The sequence below is a fragment of the Lepidochelys kempii genome, chromosome 1, assembly GCF_965140265.1.
Source record: "Lepidochelys kempii isolate rLepKem1 chromosome 1, rLepKem1.hap2, whole genome shotgun sequence".
Taxonomy (NCBI): domain Eukaryota; kingdom Metazoa; phylum Chordata; order Testudines; family Cheloniidae; genus Lepidochelys; species Lepidochelys kempii.
Window position 1 is genome coordinate 309,872,481 of NC_133256.1, and position 19,865 is coordinate 309,892,345.

The 19,865-nt window shown below is 40.2% G+C and overlaps 1 protein-coding gene across 2 annotated transcripts in view; it reads left to right on the forward strand.

The window, feature by feature from the left end:
- Positions 1 to 16,394, forward strand: part of LOC140906880 (hyaluronidase PH-20-like) — a 48,369-nt gene extending 31,975 nt beyond the window's left edge. The window contains exons 2-4 of one of the 2 annotated variants that reach the window (XM_073331748.1): positions 8,391 to 9,589; positions 11,594 to 11,683; positions 15,427 to 16,394. In XM_073331748.1, the coding sequence (XP_073187849.1) occupies positions 8,420 to 9,589; positions 11,594 to 11,683; positions 15,427 to 16,071 (1,905 nt within the window). In that variant the 5' untranslated portion in view covers positions 8,391 to 8,419 and the 3' untranslated portion in view covers positions 16,072 to 16,394. The remainder of the gene's footprint in view (positions 1 to 8,390; positions 9,590 to 11,593; positions 11,684 to 15,426) is intronic. The other variant, XM_073331758.1, reaches the window with a different exon arrangement.
- The last annotated feature ends 3,471 nt before the right edge of the window (positions 16,395 to 19,865 follow it).

Sequence of the window (19,865 nt, forward strand, 5' to 3'; positions counted from 1 at the left end):
AAGTATGGTATGTTCTTGATAGTGTGAATAGCTATTTTAGAGCCTGGCAAATCTGTGGATATCCACTTTACATCCACGAATATGCATGGACCATACGGATGCAGATACAAATTTTGTACCCATGCAGGACTCTAGCTATATTTCACTAAAAGACTAAGTTCCGATGTATACATGCACTCTGTGTATGTAATTATGGAGTTTAGGAATTTAATCTTTATGTTTTTGAAAAAGGAATATCTCAGTAACTATATTAAAATGAATTCCCCAATATCATTAGAGTCAACTTACATGCAAAGTTTTTATTAATAGTTTATAAACTATTAATCAAAAAGGAAACAACAGAGTGAAAAGGCCCAAAGTTCTGGTTCCTACTAGACATCAGGAAGTAGCCACATCATTCCTAACAGCTTTAGACTGATCTAAACAAATGGCCTAGTCCTTCCACTTCCATCTTAACCAAGGCCCCAATTCCAAAAGCTGATTCCTGCACTCACAGGATTTTACTCTTAGGATCAGGGCCTAATTTGCTTCATTGATCATTGTTTGTATTACTAACACTGTCATTAATTATTCAAGTGACTCAGGCTAGAATGAAGTAAAGAAATAATAATCACTAGGCTAGCAAACTACGCAAAAAATGGCCCAAACATTCTGAACTATAGATAAATATATCCATGGTCATAATCTTAGAGATGTTTCTGTATACTCAGGCAGACTAATACAGGTTATACAAGTCACTCAATGTATGGGATTCCATGAAGGGCCATTATGAGCCATCCAAATCCATGAATTCAATGACTTTTGCATCAAAATTGAGGCATGTGGCTAAGAGCATTATTGGCAGTAGATGTCAGATGCTTGTAGCACTTACTGGGTCAAACTTAGTTCTGATGTTAGTGGACTCAATGATTGAATTTAGACTCTCACATCTAATCCTAGTAAAATAACGCTGCCCGATACTTATAATGCTTAGGAGCACTTCCTGGAGCTAATCCAAGCAGCACTAGCAGTGACCCCTGATGGGACACACATCATTCTGTACCAGTGGAATAAGAAATGTGAGATGTTGCATTGGAGTAGTACACTCAGATTTTCAACCTTTCTATTCATTTGCAATCTAGTTTATGATATAAAAATGAGAAAATAATTAAACAGAGAAAATTGATATGATATTTTCCAATATATAACCTTCACAAATGTCAAATTCAGGAAAATATAAAGTAGTAGCTATTTCCCTAGACTCAGGGCACTTAGATCCATCAGTATATATTCCCAGATAACTCTAGAGCAATTAGTGTTAATATATTCTAAAGATATTGACTTTTTGACAAAGACAAGGGCAGCTTTATTACTTAGCTCATTTAGACCCACATTCACAACAGGAGACTGAAAAGAGAAACATTTATTAGACCTGTCATCATTAAGCTGGGCCAGAGGCAATCCTTTTAACTGAAAGCTATTATGTGAAATAATCTATTAACTTTAACACACAAGAATAAATTACCGTAAGATCTGGAGGCAAAAGTTTCCCAACAATCAATTGAACAAATCTTAGTAGGATTGGCAAAATCAGCTGAGTTTTAGATAAGCTGATAAATGTAATATACAGTACAATGATTTATATTTTTCCTCCACATCCATGGCCTTCCAGTCAAATTCACTTACAAGTAAACTTAACAGAGTGGAAAGTCAAATTTGTACTCTCTAGTGCTCCAATTTGATTTGGGGGTAAGAATTCCTCCTTAACCATGTGATAATTTCCTTTCATCTGATTAGTTGTTCATGTATAAATGGAAGATATTCTCCTCCCCCCCTCATGATTTCTGAGAAGAGTTCCTTGTTCTGTCTCTACAGCCCCAATATAAACTTGTCACTCCATCAGAAAACGTCACCTTATTTGGTTAATGTGAAGAAATTCTAAGTTACAGTGGTCAACAAAACAGAAAAAATCAGGTTAGATCAGAGAGCAGGTTTGCAATATGGCGGGTCAGCTTTTTGCACATTTTCGGCTTGATCCCACTCACGGAAGTCAACAACAAATACAGAGTGGACGTCAATGGTGCAGGATCAGACCCTTTCTCAAGAATACATGGCTATTAAGTAGGAGGTTCTATAACATTATATTATCGTGATGCTAATTGGTGATAGGTATTTCATTGTATAATATCCAACATGAAGTGTGTAATTGAATTTTTCTATTTGATCACATTCTCCTTATTCCCCAATACAAAATCCTTATTCCCCAATACAAAATTCTATATACCTGTGTAGAAGACAGACTTGACAGAAGAGTCAAAGAGACCAAGAAAAGCTCAAAAAACATTCTTCTTCTCAAAAAACTCAAATGGAATCATATGAAACACATGCTCCGTAATTACCATCATCTTTTACATATGATCAAAGCAGAATTTATATATTAGTATTTTCAGTATTAGTATGGCATTTGTATCGAAGCACTTCTTTATTCACATAGCCTATTATCCAGGAGTGAAAGTAAGATAAAAGACTTACTGGAAGGGTCAGGGCTTCGGGCAGAAGAGGCAGGGCTGGGGGTCAGCCTCCCCTAGCCAGCCCTTCCATGCTGCTTGGTGCTGCCCAGGGCTCTGGTGGTAATTTAAAGGGCCCGGGGCTCCAGCCAGGAGCCCCGGGCCCTTTTAAATCACCGGACCACAGGGCAGCTGCCCCTCCCCCCCCGCCACTGTCTCCCCCGTCAGCGGCCCGGGGAGGGGGCGGGGAAGGGGCAGTGACGTTAAAGCGTTGCCGTGGCAGCGCTTTAACATCAGCTGTGTACCGGCCAGTACTGGCAACCACTTCTTACCAGTACACCGTACCGGCCCACTTTCACCTTTGCTGTTATCACGGTATGTATTACAACCACACTCTGGAGCACTGAAATGAATTATGCGGATATGACCCATCTGTAACTTGATATCAGAAATTATTTTATAAGAAGATTGTGGTTGGGGTCAGTTTCCTCATGTTCCTGAGATACCGGAGCCAGAGGACAGCTCCAAAATAGAAATGTAAGCCAGGGATGATAAAGACCTCACTCAGGATGAAGCTCTCCCACTCAACCAAGGGTATCCAGAGGACAGAGAAGACAAAGCAAAGCCCACCCATGACTCTTCCAATCCTCCCACTAGCTAATTTTTTGGCCGTATGGGAAAGCCCCTATCCATGGTCCTCTGTGGTTTGTCCCTTTTCCTCTGCTTTCCTTCTCACCTCCCTCTTTTAGGGTATGTCTACACTGCAATAAAAAACCTATGGCACAGTCTCTGAGCCCAGGTCAGATGACTTGGGTTCACAGGGCTCAGGCAGAGGGGTTATAAAATTACAGTATGGACATTTGGGCTTGGCCCTGGGCTTTGAGACCCTCCCCCCAGGCAGGGTTTCATAGCCAGCGCTCCAGCCCGAGCCCAAATAGCTATAATGCAATTGTATGGGTCTTTTATCGTGCCATGGGTCTTTTATCACAGCATTGACGTCCCCTCTCACATACAGGCTGCCCAGGACTGTAGTAACTTTTGTGGTCCCAGCAGAGGGGGGATAGATGAGTTGGGATCTACAGAGCGCTGGTTGAGCTGCTGGGGACTCATGCCCCTTCCAGAATCTCTGTGAGATTTCTATAACAGAGTTTCTGCATAGCCTCTTTGTAGTCCATAATGTGCTAGCCTTTGATCAGAAGCAGGCAAAGCTTCCTGATGCAGGAAGTTGACATGTACCCCAAAATCTGGGTTCTCATTTCCCCCAAGGAGAGACAATCAATTGTAAATAATTAGTAGTAATGTAGTAATGGACTGACTACATAAGTAGTTTCCCTAGCCATTTTAATAATGCTTTCAGTTACTGCACATACCATTACAAATGTCAACACCCTCAATAATGAGACTATTAGCAATATCAGCCGGAGATAATGCCCTATAAAGGATCCAGCCTTTTTTTTTTCAGTTCCATCTCCAACAGCTGCCCCCTTCATTAAGTATGGGACACATTTGTTTTGGATACCAGTTGCATAAAATTGTTATCCAGAAGGCTGCTGATAAAATGTCTCAATTTGCATAGGCATTCAATGCAACTTACATCGATGATAGGTCACTACTTTGGGAGAATAAAGAGAAGCTGCACTGCTCCAGAATAGGTCCTTAACCAGTCAGAGATGAGAAAGTACAGCTGTCTAGAGGTAAGGTAAGAATTTTACTGTTAGTACATCACCATCCTCCTTACCCTTCCCTAGCGGGTTGGGTAGTACAGTCGCAAATCACAAGGGAAGGAACTTACCAATAGCATAGTTACTACAGCTAGCAGATTAATCCATAGCCCACTTCCACCCTCATCCACTCAAAATTCATTCTCCCAAGAAAGGCCTGTCCTTACACACCATCATACCATTAACATACAGTGTGTGTTAGATAGAACCATACAGTGTGTTAATATAAAGCTCCACTGTAAAACAAAAACTCCTGAATTCCATAATAAATGTTGCCTGCATTATTAAGGTTTAAATTGCATAGCACATGTGCATGCAGTATGCCTGCCCTTACAAATGTAGGGTTTCCCCTACACTGGCACAGACATAGCTTCATCGGTCAACCTCTAGGAAGAGAGGGCATGGCATATAGTCCTGATTTTTAACTTAAGCAAAGAAAGGACAGAGTTAGTTTAGATCTCAGAAAAGACTTCTCTCATAGAGTTACTGGGATTTGAATCTATTGAAGGTTCTAGTGGAAGCAGGTAGTATTAATGAGTGTAAGAAAAGGATGGATATTCACTTAGGGTAAAGTTATGGCAGGCCCAGGCATAATGTGATTGAGGAGCATGGACACTGCATGAGGCTATCAGTGGCATCATTCGCCTTCTCAAAGGGGACAAGTGAGGAAAACACAATGATGCAAAACCCTCTGCAGAAGCCAGCAGAGCTGATCAGGCACAAGAGGGGTAGGAATGCACTGAGCACTTGTTTAAATGGTTGCAGAGAGTCTGTGAAAAACAACACGGGGACCCAAATCTGGGGTCTAGCTGAGCTGTACTTGGCACACGAACAAAGGAAGAGGGGGTAAATGTAGCTTTACTTTAGTGTTCCCCTGATCTTAGAGCTGGCTCAGGGCTGATTTGGCCCCTCATATGACTTAGGGTAGCTTCCAATTGACTCTTAATTCCACATGGCTGCCCAAAGCCCCAAGCAGCTGTTCTGGCAACCAGGATAGCCACAGAACTGCAGTGCTTCAGTCTTTGCCTAGCCACATCCACCATGCTGGGGGCTCAGACTGTGCTGGCTTTATAACACCTGGCTTTCCTCTACACTGGGGAAATATTCAGGGGGCATTTAAATCAGTTTTACAACCCACTTGCACAGACAAAGCAGTGCAGAGAAGCTATTGCAGACCAAGAACTGGGCTCTTTAGATCTGAACAGTGTCCATATTATAAACCCATATCTGCATGCAGCAGAGACCCTCGTCCCTGGAGCCCTGGTGGTCCAGTAAAGTGCCACCATTGTGTCTTTGCCTAGGTTTCACTGAGTGAGGGGTTTTAATAAGTCCCATGAGGCTTGTATATTGAAAAACACCCCTTCAGGTGTCTAGTTTATTGAACCCGAAAGGCAGAAGCTGACACAGCTAAGCCTCCTCAGTTTCTGTGGCACATGCCAGCCTATCTTTCAAACTGCCCTTATGGTTTCCCTCATTTAGATAGGAGTTTCCCACAGTGCTCCTCCTTGGAACTGGGTTGTAGTTCAGGCCACTGGCAGGGCTTTAACCAGCTTCTCTTCCAGCTGGGCCCTTTTCCCCACTTAGTCCATTCACCCTGAGGCTGGCAGGGTTCAGTAAGCAGACCTTCCCCTACTGCTGTCTTCTCCCTGCTAACTCAGGGCCCTGCAGGAGCCTATTAGGGGGCTTATTCCTTCACCCACTTACTTCCCTGGTCCTTCTCACATGAACAGAGAGCAACAATACCCGAAGTCCAAAGGTGTGAACAATTTGATCTTTATTGGGGTGAACTTCCAGCAAGCATGATTCCAGTTTCCTTCCTTAGTGTCCCCCTTCCCAGCTCTGACACCACAGAGCCTTACACCTGTGTCCCTGTTTCCATTCCTGCCCTTAGCCAAACATGATTCCAATTTCCCCACTCCCATTCCCTGTTCCCATTTCCACCCCCGTCCCCACACACACTTCCTGATTGATTGCAGACTATGTAGTAAAACTTGAGTTCCGCTTAGTTATACCTTAACCAATCATTTTACTGAAATTTAAGTAACAAATCCTAACATATTGTAACATGATTATGTAACCAATTATATCCCACCACCTTAATTAGTTTACACCCAGCAAAATTAATTATACAGCAGATAGAAACAATCACAGAACCAGACAGAGACTATACAGACAAACAATAGCAAAGTGGGAACTATAATGACAAAACAATACAGAAGTGAGGATTTCACAACTGCAACTATAAAGACATAAGGGTTTCCCAGCTGTGTCTATTGATAAGTGAGTTCTAACAGAAAACTATCAACCTAAATTTCCTTTTATATCTTCTAGGCTCTTCCCTTTCTCTGGAGGTGATAGATCAGATCACCTTCCTAACAGCCCCAGATTGACGAGTTTGGAATGTGAGGATGTGACCATTCGCTTTCCAGCTTATGGCTGCCTCTGCTGCTTAGCCAAAGGCCTTAGCCTAAGAACAAGGCCTCAGACTGTCACAGTAAGAGAAGGACCTTACACCGGCAGACAGTGATTTTGATTCTTTCTTCTGTAACTCTATAACTAGCTAAGTGATAAGAATACACCTAAATTCTTAGAGTAGAGGCCTTTACAGACAGGCCTGAATATCTATATCCTAACAGAGCCTTCTTGCTCCCTGTAGTTTCTACAGGTATCTGACTTGCTTTGAAGGTGGAGGCAGCATTTATGCTGGCCCCTTCTCCCAGCTCATTCCTTACTGTCTGGGTGAAAAAGGGAACCCTACCTCACCCTCTCTTCAAGGCTTCAGGTCCCAGGCTGGTAAAAACACAGTAACAGGATTCCTTCTATCTGCTACTCTTCATAGGACCCTTTACCTCTCTTCCCATATCTCCTCAGGTCTTATATATCAGACCGCCCAATATTCTTAAAGACCATGACACATGATGGGGAGGACTGACCCATAGGCAGTCCTGCCCTTAAGGGGCAGACTACCCCATCGCACTGCAATAACAGGGCTATTGCTTCATACTTCTTTTCAAGCAAAGTGTTTAGTTATGGTGAGGAGGTACCCTGCCCCAGCAGGAATGCTGAGTCCTAAAGTCATTGGGCCTGGCTCAGGCATAATGCATCTTTGAGCTCTTAAGAGCGTGGCCACTGTACCAGGTGTTCCAAGGGTGCAGTGTGCACTCATTCCTGCCTCACACAGAGTTCACTCTTCTAGCCTGTGGAGAGGAGTGATACAGGGCAATGTCCCACCTCCTTCACACCCATTTGGGAAGGCTAGCACTACCAAGGGAACCTGCACTGGGGAAGTCATATGCTCTCGTTGTGTGCAGCTAGGGCAGGAAAAGTAGCCTTCCAAACCCACATAGGTCTGGGCATAATCAAGCCCACAGATCACAAGCTTTATTTTGATGGATTCTGTATTGTGAGATCTTTCCTACTGCAAGTCACTTGCAAATACGATTACCATATTATTTTGGCAAAAATAATTCAGCAGGAAGGATTTTCACAACAGCGTAAATTATGAAAAAGCACTGCATTTTTAGCAAAGCTTGACTGATAGGCATGCAGTCATGATTACCGGGCTCAGAAGTGGAAGACAAACAGAGCTACTATATCATAGTGCTTATGCTGCAACAGGGGTATGGTATATTGCATTAAAAACAGGAATGCAACAGGAATATGAGACAAGAAACTTATGGAGAAGAAAATAGCATCCACATTTTGTCCAAGGGCAAGGACATGATCATAACAATTGCATGTATACAGCATCTTTCATCTGGAGATCTCAAAGTGCTTTGTAAAATTAAGAGCTTCACAACAATCTTGTGAGGTAGGTAAGTAATATTATACCCAGATTACTACTGAATAATTAGAATAAGTAGAGGCACCAAGTGCTTATGTGAGTTTGAACAAAGTCACACACTTGAGTTGCTGACAGAATCAGAAGTAAGACAGGAGGTATCAACTCTGTTCCATGCTCTGACCATTAGAAACCACTTCCCTGGCCATCTTATATCTTCTCTAAGTATTGTATTGCTTCTATAATGCTATGCTGGTTTTTCACTCAGTAGGAGTAGTCTCTACTCGTTGAAAAATGGCAGTATTTTCCTAGCTACAAACTATATCTATTTATGTTTTAAGGATACTCTGAAAAAAAATCCCACCAGGTATTATAATGATTTCAATCTCTTTTTTGCATTAGGTTGGGCAACTATTGGGAAGCTTTCTCGGATGTGCAATAAAGAACATCGGATAAATGACACACATCTTTTACCCTTAAGGAATATTGCTGAACGTGTACTCTATTTGAAGAAATATATTATTTTACTAAAGACTTTGTCTGACTACCATGGCTGTGAGCATCTTTGGAGCATTTATTTGCAGCTTGATTACAAACAGCTAATGGCATTGTACATACAGAGCCATTCACTAACTGAAATGGAAACCCTAAGGCAAGTCCAAAGCTTTGGTAGCTTTGTTGCCTCTATCAGAGCATCCTGGCTGGTGTTCATCATTATTCTAGTTACTTACAGCTCATCTTTGCATATAAGAGCCCGTCCTCTCATCCCCAATTCTCCTTTCCTCTCCATATGGAATGCCCCTACAGAGCTTTGCACTGAGAAGACTGGAGTGCAGCTGGATTTGAGAACCTTCCACTTGGTAGGAAGCACACTGAAGACATCCACTGAGCAGAGTATTACTATATTCTATGCAGACAGGCTCGGCAATTATCCTTACATAGATGAGAACACAGGTGAGACATTTAATGGTGGGATCCCCCAACTGTGTTCCATGGAGCATCATTTAAAGAAAGCCAGTGATGACGTTAATTTTTACATCCCTTCAGATGAACAGGTTGGCTTGGCTGTCATCGACTGGGAAAACTGGAGGCCACTATGGATACGGAACTGGGGATCGAAAGACATTTACAGACAGGAGTCTGTTGAGTTTGTTCAGCAAAAAGATTTAAGCATATCAGAAACCCAAGCCAGGACTTTAGCCAAAATGGAATTTGAAGCTGCAGCAAAATCATTTATGTTGCAGTCTTTAAAACTGGGAATATCAATGAAGCCGAATCAATTGTGGGGATATTACCTTTACCCTGACTGCTATAACTATGATTACAACCAAAATCCCCACAATTATACAGGAAGCTGTTTAGATATTGAAATAGCAAGAAATAATGAGCTTAATTGGTTGTGGGAGGAAAGCACAGCACTTTACCCATCTGTCTATCTGGAAACGGCCTTGAGATCTTCCAAAAATGCACCACTCTTTGTTCGTAACAGAGTTCAAGAAGCCATTAGAGTTTCTAATGTTTCCAATTCCACCTGTCCACTTCCCATTTTTGTATATACACGTCCAGTATTCACAGATTTCAATCAGGAATATCTCTCTCAGGTGAGTGAGGCTTGGCTAGCTCTTAAATATTTGTAATGTAAGGTGTACTAAATACATAGGCACAAAGCATTTGCAAGATGATTAAAGTATCCTACAGGGGGTTTGGATGTTTACTTAACAAGTAAATGAAATTGTATTGAAATGGAAGTGTACAGACAGACTCACAAAACTTAAGTTTTTTCAGCAACTAAATTTAGCCAAGCCAAAAGGATTGAATTCTTCCAAACTTCCTCCCAGTACCTTATGAGTAGTACTATATCTAACAAGTAGTGAAATACTATGGAAGTGGAAAGAATATTGTAGCATGTTAATTGAGGGAAAATATGAATAAGCTGTTGTTCCAGCCTGACTGGTTAGGGGCTATTAAAATTAACTGGGGACAATTTTTTTTATGTGATGTAGAAAGAAAGTATGAAGATTACTTTTTAAAAGATGTTTCAGTTGAGTTTTACCTCAAGAAGGATTAGGAATATGAAGTGTGGTCTGCCCTGGTTTTGTTAGAGCAGTGGGTCTCCACCTTTCCAGACTACTGTACCTCTTGCAGGAGTCTGATTTGTCTTGCTTACGCCGAAATTTCACCTCACTTAAAAACTGTTTGGTTATAAAAATCAGACATAAAATGCAAAAGTGTCACAGTACACTAGTACTGAAAATGTGCTTACTTTCTCATTTTTACCATATACTTATAAAATAAATCAATTGGAATATAAATATTGTACTTTAATATGTATTTAATCATTTCAGTGTATAGTATATAGAGCAGTATAAACAAGACGTATGAAATTTTAGTTTGTACTGACTTTGCTAGTGCTTTTTATGTCAGCCTGTTGTAAAACTAGGCAGATAGCTAGATGAGTTGATGTGCCCGCTGAAATACCCCTGCGTACTCTCAGAGGTACATGTACCCCTGGTTGAGAGCCACTGTGTTAGAGGACCATAGAGCTCTCAGGGATGTCTACTGTGAATTCTAACTCTGTAACTGAAGAAGCAAGTTTCTCAAATCTTTAAGAGAAGCTTCCTTTCTCTAAAATGTTAAATACCCATTGTTGATTAGGTGTTAATAAAACAAACAAGAAAATTAGAGGTTTTTTTTTTAAACAGTAAACCCCTATCCCACCCTGTTGCTCATTTTTTGTTCTCTGGGCTCTTGTGATGTCACCATTTCACTAGTTCTGCTATCATGGAACTTGCTTGTCTAGAGCAGGGTCAGAATTTCTGATGTGAAAAAAGAAGCAGAATTAAAAAAAAATCAAAACAAAACTTATTTACACCATAAAGAGGCAAAAATGGCACAAGTCCACTGAGTGTTGCCTTTATAGGTCAATCTTAAGTATGATGGACAAATTCTGCTCCCATTTATACAGTATAATTCTGTACATTTGGAGAAACTCCACTGAAGTCAGTGGGGTTACCTGGGATTAGACCTGACTGAACAATATATAAACAAATATTTTAAATTCACCTATGTGTAAAGCCCAGGATCACCCTGTGTCTTTGCCTTTCCTGATGGCAGAGTGTCCCAAAGCGGTTGACTCTTCCCCCTGCTGCTTTTCTGCTTTGGCTCCCCTTGCTGGCCAAAGTTAGGCGAAGCATTGCCTTGAACCCGAGGTCTTTCATGTCCCAGCCTCAGGTAGCACTTTTGAACTGGGACACCATCAACTTTGATTAGCCAGTCGAGGTGAGAAGGGGGTGGGACAAAATGGTGATCAGCTTGGAGAAGTGCCAGTGTGTCTCATGAACTTTTACGAGCTCAATTTGAGTCTTAGTTCTGTGATCATAAGACATACTCAAAAGGGTGTTAGGTGGCAACGTTGTTTTGCATTATCTGCTCAACTCTGTTCCAGAATCCACCAGCATAACTGAGAGCAGAATGTGGGTGTAATGTTTGTTTAATTATTTACCGCTTTCAAGGTGGTTATTCTGTTTATGTAAAACTTATTGTATGTACTGCATATTACTGAAGCATACTTACTTTATTATTCATCCTTGCATGTTTGCTTTCAGGATGACCTTGTAAATACCATTGGAGAATCTGCTGCATTAGGGGTGTCTGGAATTGTAATCTGGGGAGACCTGAATTTAACACTGAGTGTGGTATGTCAGATTAATTACATTCAATTTTTTAACAAGCAATACATTCTTTTTCCTTAGAGATGAAAAGTTTTAGGTGTTAATTATTATTATTTATTTACTCCTCTCAGAATTTCTACTTTAAATAATGACTAAGTAGTTTTCAGAAGACCCAGTGTCTTCTCTGAGAAGAAAGCAAACACCTTTAAGGCTTGTTGGCATCATCTGCCACTATACTTAAATAAAACATCATCCCTTCAGAAGTCTTTTTATATCAGTGTTAGTACTTAGCTTTTAATCTGATATATGCTGTTAGGGATGAGTGGCTAGACAAGCTACTATGCTAGCTGCTGGCAGGTTGGCACTTGTTTAGTCAGTTTAGGAGTTCTGAAATTTCTTCATAGCATTCCATCCTAAGGCACAGAAAAATATTCAGGCCTTGTCTGATGCAACTATTTTTATGATCGTCCTCACGGATTGTTGTTTTTTTTAATGGTACATTTAGGGAAAATATTTTAAACATTAAGAGGGTGCAGCCTGTTACATTTCATGATTAGTCTGTTCTCTATTTTGTATGCAATGGATGATAATACCTAGACTGACTCTTACAGGAGAAAGATGCATGACAAAAGAGGGGAAAAAAATCTTTTCCCCCCTTCATGTACTTTAGGAAGATCAGCCACAGTTTGAGAAACACTGTTCTAAGGATGCTCCAATAAATCTTATGAACTAGACCATTTGTATACAGTCAAGTCACTCCATATAAAATATTGTTTGTGCAGTTATTGTACTTTCACCCCCACCCACAGTCTACTAAAAGGAAGGAATTGGAACTGTCCAGCACTGTTGGTATCTCCTGAGCAGAAAGCATGCCCACATAAATATTTATAGTTCTTTAAGGACTGAATTTTCAAGAGAGTCTGAACATGGACTCCATTTCTACATGCTTGATTTTGATATGAATATCATTTGCATCTGTAATTTGTGCACACAATTATTATGACAGAATTTACATTGGCAACAGCCTTTAAAATTAAATTTGCAAGTGATTAGTATAAGCAAATGAGATTTTGCATAAACAGATTGTAACATTTATCTACACAGTTGTGCAAGTTTTTACATGAGTAAAGCTGTGTGTTCATGGAACAACCTTCCAGCGGGGATATGTCAAGTCATTACCCTCTTCATACAAATCTCTCCACTAGACCCACTTCTGCCACAACTCCTCCAAGAAATGAATCAGCTAAGAATTGCTAGCTAAAATATCTTTAGCTGTCCTCTCTTTATATAAAACAAAACAATACTTGTACCACTCATCACTCTGACTACTTTAATGGTATATTATATCCTTTCTCTCCACATTTTGTATGTTTTTCCCGCAGGTGCTTTTGAAAGTGTTATCTTGTGTGCCTCGGTCACTTTGGGTGCCACTGCAATCAATATAAGTGACCTAGAGTAACTGACAGAATCAGTAACAGTAAAGTCCTGCAGCTCTTCAGAAGAGTGGAAAGATAGTAGATTGTGTTGTTCAAAGGCATGTGCTCTAAATTGTCCAAGAACAACACAGCCTGTTCCATAAAAGTTAAAAATAAATAGACAGATACAAACTGGATTGCTTGAATTAAAAGAATCCTGTACTAAGGAGTCTTCCAGACTCCTAGAAAGGTCACAGGTTGGCATAACGTAAGTGATAAAAATCGAGAGATTCTAGAAATGGGAGGAAATATCTATAGTTGAAATAAAAAGAAGTATTTTAATTGGTTAATGTTACCTAGATGAGGTGACCATAATGGACAATGTTTATCTGGGCTTCACCAAATGGGAGTGGGAAGGATGCATGGACTGGAAGGAGCAAGGTTGACCATCTTGACTGCCACTCCCACTGTCTTCTGGCTGGGATCCACACTAACACCACTGGGCCTACATCATCCTAATCCTGAAAGGCATCCTGACCAGACCAGATCAGAGAAGAGAGAGAGGGAACCAGATGACATTGCTACCTCTACCAGCTTTGGCTAAATCCTAAACAAGGCCTGGAACATGAGATTTTGGTTTCTGGTGTCACCCCCTCGTGTGTAATTTTCCTTCCCTGCCTTATTCTTCTCTTTCCTTGCTCACTCCTCTTGCCTTCTGTCTAAAAATAAAGAGTGTGGATAAGCCAGCCAACACAACTCTTATCTTTCGTAATATAGCTGTGAGCTTGTGACCAGAGAGGCCGCTTAAAACAATGCCTAAGACAGACTGACAGTGGTACAAGTTCGACAGGTCTTGGAGTGGCTGATAATGCAATGTGCCTGTGCTTCTCCAGCAGAGAGGCTGCAAGTACAAATCAGCACCTAAAATAGAAAAAACAGCTTCCATCTTTACTGTTCTGTCCTCTTCTCTTTCATGTGTTTGTTTTGTTTTGTCTTAAAGAAAATGGGGCTCAATTTCAACAACAGCTCTAGACCATCCAAACGAACTTCTCTTTTCCCCAGAAGACCAGTTAACACCATCTAAAAGGCTGTCAGACAGAGCTGTCTCCTATAAAAGACTGTTTCCAGCTAAAGGGAAAGGGAATAATGGTTACCGTTAAAATGAAAGTCTTATTCAATACTTCACATTTCAAATGCTCAAATGCTTTAACTGTTTCCCCTTCATTTTCTATATCTTTAATAAATGAGTTATAAAGATTTTTATAGTGGAGTGTATTACAGTATAGTAAGCAATAACTTGATATGAAATCCCAGACCACACTTAACTCTTTAATGTTTTAATAGTAAATAAATGTTTCATCTTAGCCTTTGCTAGGTCCAAGACATACCCTTTTCAACATAACAGGTGGGAAAAGATAAAAAGCAGAGAGATCTCTTAGGCTTTTTCTACACTGGGTTATTATCCTGATTTCAGCCATTGGTGGGCAGCCATTGATGTAGCTGTATCAGTACAAACCCTAATGCAGACAGGGTAAACTAACTGCTATCAGCTGTGTTATGTTCTGGTACAGTTTATCCCAGCAGTAAGCTGCACTGGTGCAAATAGTAGCTTTGCGGGTCTACACTAGGTGTTTGGTGTCTAATCAGGGTAAATTCCCAGTATAGATATAGCCTCAGAAACAAAACATACCAAAAACCAACCCCTGCCCCCAGCCTCTAATTATGAAACCATGCCAAGGAAACAGGAAACCCGTGCCAATTACACAAGAATTTCTCAGTCAATGAGGCATGTTTTGAAGATATTCCTCAATATGAAGAAGTTCCCAGAACTCTTTCTGTTCCAAAGGCAGAGCCCTTGGAGTGTTCAGTTCAAGCCATAAAAACCCCTGTCTTCTGCAGCTGACGGATAGTCAGCTCAGCGGAAAAAATTAAGAGTTTCATAGGGACAATAATTAGAAAAAAATGACCATTTGTGAAGACCTAGAATTCTTCAGGATCCCCTCAAAATAAAAGGAATTTTGATCTCTCTTATAACTTCATTAAGCACATCTGACTCAAAAAAACTACAGGCTAACCTTACATAGATAAAGTGAAAGCTTTAATTCCTTTGCTTTCTGATATTTGAATGCTTTTAATAAAATCTCCAGCATCTACCTAGCATAATTTTTTCATAATTATTGCACTGTATAATAATTTAATAAGTGTGCTTGCTTCCAACATCCAATGATAACTGGCTGTCTGCATTTGCAATACTTCAAGAAAAACATTGATAATTAGCTATGACAATGTTGTTATTGAAGTGACAACCATTTTCGTATTGAAAATGTTTTTAATATGATTTTCTTTTCACAGAACACTTGCAGGACTCTGGACAGCTACCTTAGGCACACTCTGAACCCTTACATCATCAATGTAACCATGGCAGCCAAAATCTGTAGTCAGGCATTATGCCAAGACTCTGGTGCATGTGCACGAAAGAACTGGAACTCCAGTGACTATCTTCATCTGAACCCAGAGAATTTTGTCATTCAGATGTCAAAGAATGGGAAATATGCCATACAAGGGCAGCCATCCTTTCAGGATCTGCAGCGATTTATAGAAAAATTTTATTGCCGCTGTTATGCAGGCTACAATTGTGAACTTAGAGTTGATATAAATGACATCCACTACATCAATGCCTGCATTTCAGAAGATATTTGTGTTCACGTATCCTTAAATTCACTTTCTAATGTAGAAGCCTCTTCCAACACGAGTATATTTTCATTTATCCCACAGAGAAACATAACATTACCTGCACATAATGCAACAAAAGATTTTCAGCAGACTATCTGGAATAACACATTCAATGTATCTACTGCAGGACACATCAACGTCCCAATTAACAGCAGTGGTGATTTAAAGATAACTGATACGCATAGCTTCAGTGGCTCGTCTTCTGATGAGATGAAGATACTGGATGTGGTTTGTTTAATTCTAATTTTGAGAAACCTAATCTAAATGGCACAACTGAAGAAAAAGAAAGAAAGAAAGAAAGAAAGAAAGAAAGAAAGAAAGAAAGAAAGAAAGAAAGAAAGAAAGAAAGAAAGAAAGAAAGAAAGAAAGAAAGAAAAGGCTACGTTCAGCATTCTGGAGTTTTTATTCCCACAAAAGGACTATTCTTGAAAGGAGATAAGTAGCTGCAATTTCTGCGGATTTATCTGGATCAGTCCCATTTTCTGTGCCTCATACTGTACATCAGCTTTTCAGTTTAGTTCTATAAACTACTATTTGTGCCAGAGAAATACTGGTCACATCTTTGTGTAACAGAATAATCCAAAAAAATGAACATTTTGTAACTAATTTTTATATATAAAAAAAACATTTGTATGGTTGAGGGAGCTATTTGTAATAGAAGATTTTATGTGTCAAAATAAGCATATGAAATTCACTTCAAACTGAACTTAAATGGGTCTTGACTAATATATAGACTTAGTGATGGTTCTCCTTATGGGGTGAATTTTCATCCAGTGTGAACATAAATACTAGTTCCTACAAATACCTGGATTAACTTTAGAGTGGAGGAAATAATTTGAAGCCAATTTCTACTTTTAGAACATATGCAAGGACTTTGCTATATATCCCTTATTTAAATGTATTCAAAGACTTTTTAAAAGTTATTAATTTTATCCTATGGAATGATTACAAACAAATCACCTCAAGAATCTAATATTCAATATTCCAAATTTGGTCTGTATTGGCTAGGTGTGAGTGGTCACAAAAGTCATAGAGTATTTCTGTTCTTTCACTGAATGAGTTAAACTCCCACCATCTGAAGGAGGTATTGAAGAAGCTACTGGGGTTTGAATTTCTGGGGAAGAGAGCAGTTGAAGGTTTTAAGGGATCACAGCTCTTGAACCTGGGCCTGTGGGTCCCCATGTAGTCCTCAGACCACAGCCACTCTCCATCAGCTTGATGGTATCAGCAGGGAGTGTGGGCTGCTGGACCCTAGTTCATCATAGGCACTGCCCACAAAGATCTCAATTGGAGAAGCTGTATGACCTCTCCCGTTGGCTCAGACTACTATTTAAGACAGAAGGAGTTTTGGGAAGTTGTCTGAGCAACTCAGCAAAACCCTGGCTGGCTGCTACATTGGTCCAGTGCTTAATTTGTGCCAGGGCTGAGCCACGGCACCTCTGGGCTTGCTGCATCAGTCATGAATGTAAAACAGTTGCTGGAGCCCTGGCAACTACTTGCTTGAGCCCCAGAACTTTTTTCATTACAAATTAAGCACTTACCCTGACTTTTTGCCTGACTCCTGGGACCTGTCTTGTTCCTGATGTCTGCCTTGTTCCAGATCTCTGCTTCTATGCCTTGCCCCAGGCTCTGATCCTTGGCTCAACTCCTGACTCTAACCCTGACTTTGACCTTTGGCTCTTGACTCTTGCTCCAACCACCACTGCTCTAACTGCCTGTTCCGGTCTATAACAAAGGTGAAGTAACAAACAGGATTAGGAAATTTTTTGACAATTATCTCTTTTCACACGCTTTGCTTGATGCAACATTCTTAGAAAAATTGGGGGACTAACATTTAATGGCTGGGTGAAGAATTTAAATTAAATTTTCTCTTCATATGTACATATACAGTCCTACTTCCAAAGAATGTGAATTGATCTTTGTCTGGTTTATTAAATTGCTTCTTTGCCAGAGCTCTGGTGAAGAGTTTTGGGATCCCGTGTGCCCTGCTTTGTCAAAAGGGGATCCCCTCTATATAAAATATACCATTTACGAATACTTGCACATCTCAGTTTTAAACATATTTTTTCACGAAAGTTCACATGAGTATAACTCAACTATTTGAAAGGTGGAAGAGGGTGAACACAAAGGGGGTCTGGCCAGCACTTAAACATATTCATTTTGTTAAACACTTGCAGATAATGCTTTATGGTACTCACCAAGCTGTAGTTAACATTAAGGGCAGCCTAAACTTACAGTGCTGCAGCGGCAGAGCTGTACCAGTACGGCTGCACCTCTGCAGCACTTGTGGTGAAGATGCTCTATACTGATGGGAGAGAGCCCTTCCATCCGCATTAAAAAAAAGCTACCCCCTGAGTGGCAGAAGCTGTGCACACTAGCACTATTCCAGTGTAACTTATGTTGTTCCGGGGGTGGAATAGTCACACCCCTGAGTGACACAAGTTTTGCTGACAAAAGTGGTAGCATAGACATAGTCTATAAACTAATGATTGAGGCTATTAAACACAAAACTATGTCCAAAGAACATTAAGGTTGCAAAGTTCAGCACTCAAAAGTTAAGGAATGCCAGCACTTTGCAACATTAATTCACCCCTCCTATGCACGTGCATTATGGTATAGGATTATACTGCTTTTTTCCATAGGACCTCTGACTCATTCAGCGTGCAGTATGGATGGTGCTCAATGAACGAGCAGCTATTCAATATTTTGTTTTATCCTCGTTCCATGCATGGCTCTAGGCCCTATTTACTGCACATTATTCAAACCCTGCTCTGAAGAAAAAAATATTGTCATCTTGGGCTTTACTATGGTACCTGAGTGCTTCACAAACAATTGATTTTCACAACAGGTCTAATGCTATTATCCCCATATTACACAGGGGGAGCTGAGGGTCAGAGATTAAGGTCAAAATTATCCACCAACTTTGTATGTCAGATTTGATTCACCACGACCTGAATTTTTAGAATCCTTAGCATAACAACAACATTTGATACATTCAAAGCACAGCTCCCATCAGTTGCAGCTAGGAGTGCTAACCATGCCAGCAAATGACAACCTCAGGGCTTAATTGCACTCTATGTTCATAGCCACATGTTTGGGGCAGTGTGGAGCTATATAGGCACATGGATTTGTCAAGAACAATCATTCCAAACCAATCTAATTTCCTTCTTTAATAGGTTTATTCACCTAGTGGATGGGATGGGGAAGTAGGTATGATTTATCTTGATGTTTAGTAAGGTTTTTGATACAGTCCCTCATAGGCAAACTAGGGAAATGTGGCCTAGATTACGTTACTATAAAGTAGGTGCACAACTAATTGAAAAACCATACTCAAAGAGTAGTTATCTATGTCTCACTGTCAAACTGGGAGGATGTATCTAGTGGGATCAGCAGGGCTCTGTCTTGGTTCAGTACCGGGTACAGTTTAACACTTTCATTAATGACTTTTATAATGGAGTGGAGAGTATGCTTATAAAATGTTTGGATGAAACCAAGCTGGGAGGGATTGCAAGCATTTTGGAGGAGAAGATTAGAATTCAGAATGACCTGAAGAATTGGTCTGAAACCAACAAAATGAAATTCAATAAAGACTAGTGCAAAGTACTATACTTAGGAAGGAAAAAATCAAATGCACAGCTACAAAATGTGGAATAACTGGCTAGGCAAGAGAACTGCAGAAAAGGATCTTGGGATCTTAGTGGATCACAAATTCAACATGAGTCAACAATGTGATGCGGTTGCAAAAAGCTAATATTCTGGACTGCGGTATTAACAGGAGTGTTGTATGTCACACGCAGGAGATAATTGTTCTGCTCTGCTCAGCACTGGTGAGGCTTCAGCTCGTGTGTTATGTCCAGTTTTGGGCATCACACTTTAGGAAAGATGTGGATAAATAAGAGAAAAAGTCTTGAGGACAGCAAGAAAAATGATAAAAAAGTTTAGAAACCCAGTTTTTTTAACCTATGTTTAATCCTGAAAAAAAGGCGGAGGGACCTGGTAACAGTCTTCAGATGTGTTACAGGCTGTTACAAAGAGGACGATGATCAATTGTTCTCCTT